At 59.5% G+C, this 10,337-nt stretch overlaps 1 protein-coding gene across 4 annotated transcripts in view; it reads right to left on the bottom strand.

The window, feature by feature from the left end:
* The window catches only part of STK32C (serine/threonine kinase 32C), a 65,628-nt gene that overhangs the window by 3,340 nt on the left and 51,951 nt on the right, over nt 1-10,337 (bottom strand). For 2 of the 4 annotated variants that reach the window (XM_004374943.1, XM_012555136.1), the window contains 8 exons: nt 4,368-4,519; nt 3,043-3,216; nt 2,889-2,926; nt 2,697-2,786; nt 2,230-2,333; nt 1,219-1,335; nt 428-553; nt 219-350 (listed from right to left, as the gene is read on the bottom strand). In XM_004374943.1, coding sequence (XP_004375000.1) covers nt 219-350; nt 428-553; nt 1,219-1,335; nt 2,230-2,333; nt 2,697-2,786; nt 2,889-2,926; nt 3,043-3,216; nt 4,368-4,519 — 933 coding nt within the window. Of the gene's footprint in view, nt 1-212; nt 351-427; nt 554-1,218; nt 1,336-2,229; nt 2,334-2,696; nt 2,787-2,888; nt 2,927-3,042; nt 3,217-4,367; nt 4,520-10,337 lie in introns of all 4 variants that reach the window. The other 2 variants (XM_023729907.1, XM_023729909.1) reach the window with 2 other exon arrangements.

Raw genomic sequence — 10,337 nt, forward strand, 5'->3', positions numbered from 1 at the left:
CACACTCAGACTGGGAGCACCCCTCCTGCACACTCATGGACTGGGAGCACTCCCTCCTGCACACTCACAGACTGGGAACACCCCTCCTGCACACTCACGGACTGGGAGCACCCCTCCTGCACACTCACAGACTGGGAACACCCCTCCTGCACACTCACGGACTGGGAGCACCCCTTCTGCACACTCACAGACTGGGAGCACCCCTCCCGCACACTCACGGACTGGGAGCTGTCCCTGCTGTTGTCCCGTGACTTGTTCTTGGCCAGTCGCTTCTTCTTCTTGTGCAGGGGCCGCGACTCCAAGATCATCTCCTCCAACTCAAAGGTGGGGTCGCAGTGCAGGCGGCCTTTCTGTGGGGAACGAGGTCTGAGCGGGGTCCGCAGCCGGCACACCCCGCCATCCCTGGGCAGGGCGGGGTCTCGCTTACATTGGGCACGAAGCCCGGCTCCACCTTCTTCTGGCTCAGGTCATCCCAAGGCACGCGGGCCAGTGAGGGGGCTGCCTGCATGTCCTGGAGGCTGGAGACGCGGTGCTCAGGGTTCACTGTGAGGAGCTGGAACAAGGCCCGTCAGGCAGGATGCCCAGACCCAGCACTGCACCGCGATGCGCCGATGGGGCCCGAGGTCAGGGCTGAGGGGCCCAGGACCCGCGAGGCGACATGCGCTGAGCGCAGCTAAGGCAACTTGGCTAGGGAGTGACCAGCCCAAGCCCAGCTTGGTGGGACAGGGTCTGGCCAAGGCCCTGAGTCGGAGGACACGGCAGAGGCCGGTGCCAGGAGGCGGGCCTGCAGGGATGTGCCGCTGAGTGTCACTGGTAGGTGGCGCCAGAGGCCTGGTGCACAGGGTTTTGCTCTGTGTCTCCACAAAGGAGGGCATCCTGGGCCCACATCCTTTACCGGACGGACGGACCAGAGGACAGCGTGGAGGTGGGGATTCCTGCCGGATGCTGACTCTGGGGGATATTCAGGACCCTGTCCAGGGGTCTGGACATGGGGGTCACTCCTCCCTCAGGTCCCTGGGAGCCAAGGCCCACTTCCTGAACCACCTGGGCTAACGCGGGGTACAGAGGTGCTCTGTCAGCCTGGCTGGGCCCCCGAGAATGCAGTGCTGACCCGATGCAGGGACGGGCTCCCCTCAGGGGGCAGGATGCCCCAGCCCAGACCAAGAAGGGAGTGCGAGGGTGGGCGTGTGCTGCCGTGGCTCGGGGGCACAGACCCACCTTCCGCAGCAGGGCCACCACGTCCTTGGACCAGGCTGGGGCATACTGGACGCTCACGGTGCCGAAGAGCTGCACCAGGGACTCCACCGCGTTGCTCGAGTGGATGTCGTAGGGCCGCTGGGGGTGGGTAGCCAGTTAAGGCCCCATTACACCCCGAGCAGAGCCAGGCAGTTCCCCACCCCCATGGCACCCAGAGCAGACCAGGCAGCACCCCACCCCCATGGCAGTCAGAGCAGACCAGGCAGCACCCCACCCCCATGGCACCCAGAGCAGACCAGGCAGCACCCCACCCCCATGGCACTCAGAGCAGACCAGGCAGCAGCCACCCCCATGTCACCCAGAGCACAGCCAAGCAGCACCCCCACCCCCACGGCACCCAGAGCAGACCAGGCAGCACCCCACCCCCATGGCACCCAGAGCAGACCAGGCAGCACCCCATCCCCATGGCACCCCAAGCACAGCCAGGCAGCACCCACCCCCATGGCACCCCGAGCAGAGCCAGGTAGCACCCTCAACTCCTATGGCACCCCGAGCACAGACAGGCAGCACCCCACCTCCATGGGCGGGCACAGAGCTGGGTGCAGCCTGGGAGGCAGAGTCTGCCCCTGGCCCCACACCCAGCACCATGCCAGGCCGGGCGGGAAGAGGTGGTCATCCCGCCTGCCCTGGTGCCAGGGCCCCTGTGGATGGGCCCACAAAGCAGAAGAGGGGTCTCCCTTCCTCAGGCGCAGGGTCCCGCAGGGTGGCTGGAGGTGTGAATCCCAGGGCGGCTGGGATCCCCAGAGGGATGGGGAAGGGCAGTGCACCCCCCTGAGCTCCCAGGCTAGATGGACCCAGGAATTTCCCGGAAAGTTCTGAGAAGGCACCTCCTGCTCAGCTGCATGGAGACCTGCCCAGGCCGGTGGGAGACCCAGCCAACCAAGCCTCATTTACTTGTCAGAAGTCTGGGCCCCGCAACACACAGCACAGTCACCCCTGAGCATGGCGGGGGTCTTGCTCACAGTTCCGTACCCATCCGCGCAGGAGCTCGTACGCCATCACCCCCACTGACCACCAGTCCACCTCGAAGGAGTAGCCAGTCCCACCGCTGACAAAGGATTGGAAGATCTCAGGGGCTTTCGACAGACAGAGAAGAGGCGCTGAGCCAGGAGGGCACAGCACTGACCCGCGCCCAGAGGCACCTGTGCTCTGCCCTCCCAATGCCCTTCTAGAACCACCCATGCACAGGGCACAGACGCTGAGGCTGGAGTGCTGGCTCCCATGCAGGCTGGCCTGCGTGGAGTGGGCTCCCTCACAGCACAGCACACAGCTCTCACGGGCGTCACTGAGACTTGTGTCAGGTCTACCATGACAGGCTTTAGGGCCTGGCCCACAGCTTACTGCCAGTTTCAGGAAGTCTGGGGAGACCCGTGGGCTGGTGGGAGGGGTGTGAGGGCTGGACCATGTGGGTGGGTGCAGTCCAAGCAGTGGGCGCCTACCCATGTAGGGCTTGGTGCCAGCCAGCGCGGTCGCCCTCTCCCCATCCTTTATGATGGTGGCGATGTTGAAGTCTGTCAGGTGAGCGTGTCCTACAGGAGGAAGAGAGGCTGGACGGCTGCCCCAGAAAGGGAGAGCATCCCTGCGGTGGGGCAGACGCCTGCCCCCACCCGCCCTCACCCTGCCCAGCTCACCTTGCTCGTCCAGGAGAATGTTGTCAGGCTTGACGTCTCTGCACAAAGAGAGAGCGGGGTGAGGATCGTGAAACCACCCCTATTCCTGTCTGGAATCCTCCAGCAGAGCCTGAGTGTTCCCAAGACGTGCGCCCCACCCGAAGTGTGCACACACCTGTGGATGATATGCTGGCTGCGCAGGTAGTCAAGGGCCAGTGCCATCTCGCAGATGTACAGCCTCACTGTGTCCTCAGAGAACTGAACGTTCTGCTGCAGGTGGTAGCGCAGGTCCCCGCCCAGCAGTAGGTCCACCACCATAAACATGTCCTCCTCATCCTGGAAGGAGTACCTGTGGGCACCGATGGAGGCCACGTGGAGGGATGGTGATGATGATGGGGATAATGATGGTGATGATGATGATGATGGGGATAATAGTGATGGTAGGGATGAGGATGAGGATGAGGATGATGGGGATGCCGATGATGGTGATGGGGATGATGGTGGTGGTGATGATGAAGATGATGGGGATAATGATGATGGGAATGATGAAGATGGGGATGACAATAATGATGGGAATAATGGTGATGGCAGGGATGAGGAAAAGGATGAGGATGATGATGGGGATGATGATAATGATGGGGATGGGATGGTGGTGGTGGTGAGGATGATGATGGGATAATGATGATGGGAATGATGAAGATGGGGATGACAATAATGATGGGGATAATGGTGATGGCAGGGATGAGGAAGAGGATGAGGATGATGATGGGGATGATGATAACGATGGGGATGGGATGATGGTGGTGGTGGTGAGGATGATGATGGGATAATGATGATGGGAATGATGAAGATGGGGATGACAATAATGATGGGGATAATGGTGATGGCAGGGATGAGGAAGAGGATGAGGATGATGATGGGGATGATGATAATGGTGATGAGGATGATGGTGGTGGTGGTGATGATGGTGGTGGTGGTGATGATGGTGATGGGGATGATGGTGGGGACGATGGTGGTGGGAATGATGGTGATGATGATGAGGGGATGGTGATGATGATAGGGATGGGGAAGATGATGATGGTGATGGGGATGATGATGGTGGGGATGATGATGATAGGGCTGGTCCTTGCACCCATTTTATGGAGTAAATGCAAAGTTAGGCCCCTAAAGTCTCCCCCACTGATTTTAGTGCTAGAAACTCCATGGATCATAAGTCTCCTTTGTGGGAAATCCCTGGGCTTCCTGCATTAAACCAAGCATGCCCATGGGCACTGAACCCTGGTGGCCCTGAGGTATAGGAAGGTGAGTGAATGGCAGGGGTAGGGAGGGCAGGGAGGGGCTGTAGGTGCCAAGGGGCATCCAGAGGCACAGACTGCCAGGGAGCACCAGGGAGGGACACTCTAGGGGCTGATGCGGGCAGAGACTATGGAGCCAGCTGAGGGAGGCAGGCCCTTCTGCAGTGAGCCCTTGCTGGGCCAAGCCCCCAGCAGGCAAGCTCACCAGAGGTTCACCAGGAAGATGTGCTCGATCTCCTGCAGGATCTCCAGCTCCCGGAACACGTTTCGGACCTCATCGCGCTCAATGCACTGCTGCTTGTTCATGTACTTCATGGCATACATCTTCTCCGTGTCCCTCTTCTGCACGATGCACACCTGCAGCAGCATGGAGGACGTCTCAGCAAGGACACAGGGTGACACACGCTCCACTGGCTGCAGCAGAGCCAACGCTGAAATGGCCAGGACTTTGAGTCTCTGGTGAACAAACTTCATCCACAGAACAAGTAGGACATCTAAGAACTCTTTGTCACGCAGAACAGCCCAAGAGCACCCCACGTGTGAACACAAGTGCGTGGTGGATGGGGCAGTGAAGGGACGGGCTGGTGCCCACATCACCCACCAGCCATGACCTGGGCTGGTCACATTACCTTCCTAACCCCAGCATCTGTTCCTGGACTCGGGGCCAGTGACTCAGAGGGTTGTTGGGGGATTGAGAACCCACGTAGCACAGAACCCACACCTAGGAAGCCCCCATAAGCAAGAACTACCATCCTCACCAGGATAACTGGACTTCTGCAACAGTTCAGCCACAGAGTGTCCTTCCCGTTACAACAGGGGCCCTCTGTGATGAAGGATTCCCTGCATAGCTCTTTGCAATAGCAATGCCCTCATGCACTGAAAGGTCGCCGACGTTACCTACCAATTACTTGGCAGAAAGGATTAGGGTGAGGAGAGGAGGGAGACAACGCCACTGTGAGAAACACGAACCGGGAGTCCCTTTGGCCCAAAGGAGAATCTATCAGAACCAGGACAAATGATTTCCAGGGGAGAGCCAGGAGTTATGTACAAAAACATGGTCTGTGGAGCCATTCACGTCACGGGAAGACCTCTCGGGGGCAGATAACCCAAAGCTAACTCAGGGGTTCCCACCACCTTTGGTCTCCCAGTTTTGAAGGAGCAGGAGCCCAGAGTTTGGAGAAGTGAAAGATTCTAGAACTCAGGGTGGGCGGGAGACTGTACAGAATGCATCACCCAAAGGCAGGTGGCCTGGAACTGACTCAACTCTCAGTGGGCGTCAGAGTCTCGCGCTAAACCCACTGGCTCTGGCTCTTGGGAGCATCCTAAGAAACAAAGATGCTTTATGTCTGAAGATGTTCATCAAAGTGTTATTTATAACAAGATTTTCCAACAACCTTATGGACATGGATAAGTGAGCTCAATGAAATTTCACGCAGCCATTGAAATAATATTTATAAAGAATTTTACTGATATGTAACAATTCTTACAATGCTAAGCAAAAGTGTGAAGCTACACTATTTAATGACAACAACGTAAAGATCAGACACCCAATGTGGGCAGAAACTGGACTTGGGCATGGACGAATGGAAACAGCTACATGTGGGGAGGAGCCGGCTTTGGTTTCTGTAATGACACCGTGGGGGCTGTGGTGATAGATGCTCTTGTAACGCCCCAGACCCAGCCTTACTCCAGCGGGGCTGAGACTGTTCCAGATGCTGAGACCACACAACTGGCTGGTCCCTGTCCACACCCCACAGCTCTTCTCCTGGTCCCTGTCCTCCCTCCTCACGAGCCTGGCTGCTCTTCACTGGCCATCTGGCTGACCCTCTCAGAGGGTGGGGCTGTGCAGTCACCCCACCTGCTCCCAGGCAGGCTCCAGCATCACCAACGCGATGCACACCTGCCGTGAAAGCTCAGCCAGCACCTGCACGCATTAGCCCAGGCGCAGACCCTGAGCTTCCCACTGCGTGTTTGCAGTCAAGAGGGCACTCTGGTCAACTGAGGAGTTCCCTCAGGGTCATCTGGACCAGGGTTCCTGGAGCCTGAACATATGAGTCAGGACACCCAAGGGCCAGGCTTCCCTGACCCACAGAAATGAAGGGCTGGCAGGCAGAATGGCAAAGGCGCCCACAGCAGTGGGCAGGAGAGCAGAGGCGCCCCCACAGCAGTGGGCAGGAGGGCAGGGTACCCACAGCAGTGGGGTCATGCAGGAGGGTGGATGAGTCTCCCGTGGCTGCTGTAATTGCCACAAACTCTGTGACCTCAAGCAGCACAAGCTTATTCTCTTATGGTTCTGGAGGTCAGAATTTGAGATGGGTCTCCCTGGGCTAAAGTCCAAGGAGGCCTGGTGGCACAGTGGTTAAGAGTTCGGCTGCTAACCAAAAGGTCGGCAGTTTGAATCCACCGGCCACCCCTTGGAAACCTGTGGGGCAGTCCACCTCTAGTGTCGCTATGAGTCAGAATCCACTCAACAGCAGTGGGTTTTTTGGGTTTGGGCAAAGTCCAGGTGTTGCAGGGCAGCCTCCTTCTGGAGGCTCCAGTGGGGGATCCATTCCCTTCCCTTTTCCAGCTTCTAGAGGCTGCCCACGTTCTTCGCCCACAGCCCCCTCCTCGACTTCAAAGCCAACGGTGTAACTTCTTCCTGTCTCTCTCTGACCTCCTCTCTGCCTCTCACTTCCACTTACAAGGGCCCTTGTGAGGACATTGGGCCCACCTGGGTAACCCAGGATCGTCCTCGAATTTCAGGTCAGCTGATTAGCAACATGCACCCATCTGCAGCCCTAACCCCCCCCCCTTTGCCACTGTTCAGAGCATAGTCGCAGGTCCTGAGATTAGGACATGACGTCTCTGGAGGCATCATTCTACCGGCCTCAGAGGTGGGTGCGGCGGTCACCGTGTGGCCTTGGGGACTCCTGCCTGGGTTTGTCCAAGCACCATGACTTACTGGTTATGTGGCCTTAGCTTGTCACTGGAGCCCCTCCCTGAGACTCGGTCCTCCCTCCCTCCCAGATGTTGGAGACACTCAGTGGACACTCAGTGGGCCAGGGGTTGGCACGAGCCAGTGCCCACACAGCATTTCTGAAGGTTGGGTGGGCCCAGTGGAGCACGCGGCCTCTCCAGGGAGCCAGGCAACATAGTGGCCCCAGCGTCACCTGCCTGCGAGGAGCTGGGGACCTGCAACCTTGGGAGGGAGAGCTGGGCTGGAGGGACAGAGGAGCCTCTGCCTCCGCCCCACAGCCACCCGGGCGGCAAACGAGTGGTGACATGTCCTCCATGACCTACACAGGGACAGGCGCTGCTCCAGGCCGGGGGCCACCTCGCAGGGCAGGAGAAACCCCGGAGGACAGCCAGACGATGAGGGACCGCTCCTCAACTATCAGCACTCCCTGCAGGAATTCCAAAAATTATTATTTTGCAAGCCTGCTGGAAAAATCAAAAGGAAAATGAGCGTGAGCCTCAGCAGGCGGCCAGCCCACTCACTCCCGCTGCAGACTCTGCTCGGCCGGCATCTCATTACACCCCAAACCAGCCTGCCTCTGTCCATCCATCCACATTGCAGCCAATGGGGAGCGAGCAGTCGCCCCATCCTGGGGACCCACACTCTGCTGGGGGGCAGAGAAAGCCAGGGCTGTTTGTCTGTGCATAGAAATGACAGGGGAAATGGTTTCCGATGCTCAGCTCAGCCATCCCCGCTCTCCTGCCTTACAGCCCACCGTACACCCAGACGGCAGTGCACCGGGACCTGACGCTGGGCTCTGAGAAGGTGCACCGCTGCCCCGACCAGCACTTCAGAACACCCAGCTCCCGGATTCCTGACCAGCAAGCTCACCCAGCCTCCACCTCGGCTCATGCTGCCCCTCCTGGCTTGCCTGCCGCCACCCTCCGCCTGGCCAGCCCGGCCACCCTCAGGCCCTGGCGCGGCCCCTCTCCCTCCTGGCCCCCTTTACCAGTGTCCAAACCCAGGCCTGGGGCAGCAGGGAGCGCAGCCCCAGGGAGGCCCACCCCGCCACCCTGATCAGACTTCGGAGGCTGGGACTGTCGGAGGGGCCGTCCCAGCTGTTTGAGTCAGCGCCAGGTCTCCTTAAAACGGATTTGAGTAAATCAACGACCAGGTGCAGAGTGCCCCGTGGGGGGTCCCTGAGCAGGCTTTGGTCGGGGCCTCGTTCCCGCTGGAAAGGCTCAGTCACTGTCCTGTGGGCCCGCTCCCGCCCGACAGAGAGACCCCACCAGTGGCACTGGGAGCCTGGCTGCTGCTTCTCCTGGGGACCTCAGGTGACCAAGGTCAAACCACGCAGCTGTCACACCAAGGGGGTGGGGGCCCACAGCCATTGAGGCGGAACCTGGGAGGCGACCTTGAGCCGGTCTGAATCAACCGTCTCCGCAAACATAAGCAGCCTCGCTTTCCTACAGCAGTGGGCTTTAGCCAGCCTCTCGGGAACTGGATTCCATGGAGCTGGTGAGGGAGGGCCTTCTGCGCGGGCGGGAGGGCCTGGGCTTCCATTCCAACGCGCTTGTCCGGCGAGGCCCGCGGGAGACGCCCGGAAGGGCCTGTGACTAACAGCCGTACCGCCGCCTTCTCGGGATGCTGTTTGTGTATTTTGCATTTTGAGTGATTCACCCCGAGCCCTTTTTCTTTCCAAGTAATTTCTGTTCCCCAGAAAGCAGAAGCTGGCAAAAGGTACTTAAGGCCTCCAAGCTGACAAGGAGGCCGCCTCCTAACCCGCCTCGGGCCCCGAGGGCCCCGGAGGAATCTGGGCCCCAGTCGGCCTTGCAGGCAGGTCGAGGAGCCCAGCACTGAGGCCAGCTGCCGCCCAGAGGTGGCCGCTGCTGGCCGGCAAGGGGGTGAGGCGGCCCCTCCCAGGGCACCAGGCACGAGCTCTGTGCTGGACAGTGTGGAGGAGGGGGCAGCCGAGCCGTCTGGAGCAGGGTCTCTGGGCAGAGCCAGACACATCGCAGGAGCCCGAGCAGCAGGGGTGTCCAAGGAAACAGAGGGTCCAAGGCCACTCTGCCTTCTTGGCCACCAGTCCAGTGACCCCTCGACTGCCTCTCTGGGGCATCTCTCCCCCAAAAGGCCCCGAAAGCCCCTTGGGCCCCGTTCCTGGGTGAGCTCGTGTGTGTCCATGTGCAGTGAGGACCGCCAGTGGGCGACCCTGCCCAGTCTTGTCTTCTTCAGCCTGCACGTGACCCAGTCCTCGTCTTTGCTTGGGATGAAGGCAGTGGGGGATCCTACACCCTTCAGCAGGCACCCCTGAAAGCAGCAGGACAGTCCCACAGAGAACCGTGCCCTGGGCATGGGGAAGGGGAGGGCTGTGGGGAGGCAGGTAGGAGCCACAGGCCGGGGTCTCTCCCTGTGCGGGCTGTGCCGGGGACCTGCAGGAGTCTCCCACAGCCGTGCCAGGTGGCCCACACTCCTCAGACGGGCATAGAGGCTGGTGGGCAGACCCAGGGACGATGGCCAGAGGCTCTGGGGGTGGTGTGGCAGTAATCACGTGGCCCAAAGCGGAGACTTGTCTTCTATCCACTGATGATCACATATCCGAAGCCCGTACCCCGCAGGTGCTGGGGTGCACTGGGCTGGTGTGACACCAGGAGTCACCAGGAGAGGGCCACTCATTAGCCCAGAGCTGGGGTCAGCTGGGGGCGGGGCAGTGCTGCAGCCTCAGGCAGCCCCACCCCACCCCACCCTACTATCTGTCCCCATGTGTCAGCCACAGAGCGCGCCGGCCCATGCCACGTAGGTCCAGAGGGCTGGGAGGGCGCATGCCCACACCTGGGCACCAGGCAGGTGCCCCCTTTACATAGCTGCCCGGTAACACAGCCCACACTCGATCCCTGCTTTCGGCTGATCCTCCCTCTAACTTTGTCGCTTCAGAGGAAAATAATTTCCTGTGCTCAGTCATGCGGTAAACTACATAGGACAACGGCCACTTCAGAAACGGCTTTTGAATCTTATCTTCTTCTTACTGTAGTCAGAGAGCCACCAAGTTCAAAAGCATATATGGGATGGTGTATATTCCAAGTGTGTGAACACTGTAGGCATATACGGGATGGTGTATATTCCAAGTGTGTGAATGCTGTAGGCATATACAGGATGGTGTATATTCCAAGTGTGTGAATACTGTAGGTATGTATGGGATGGTGTATATTCCAAGTGTGTGAATACTGTAGGCATATA

The sequence above is a fragment of the Trichechus manatus genome, unplaced genomic scaffold (genome assembly GCF_000243295.1).
Source record: "Trichechus manatus latirostris isolate Lorelei unplaced genomic scaffold, TriManLat1.0 scaffold00031, whole genome shotgun sequence".
Classification (NCBI taxonomy): domain Eukaryota; kingdom Metazoa; phylum Chordata; class Mammalia; order Sirenia; family Trichechidae; genus Trichechus; species Trichechus manatus.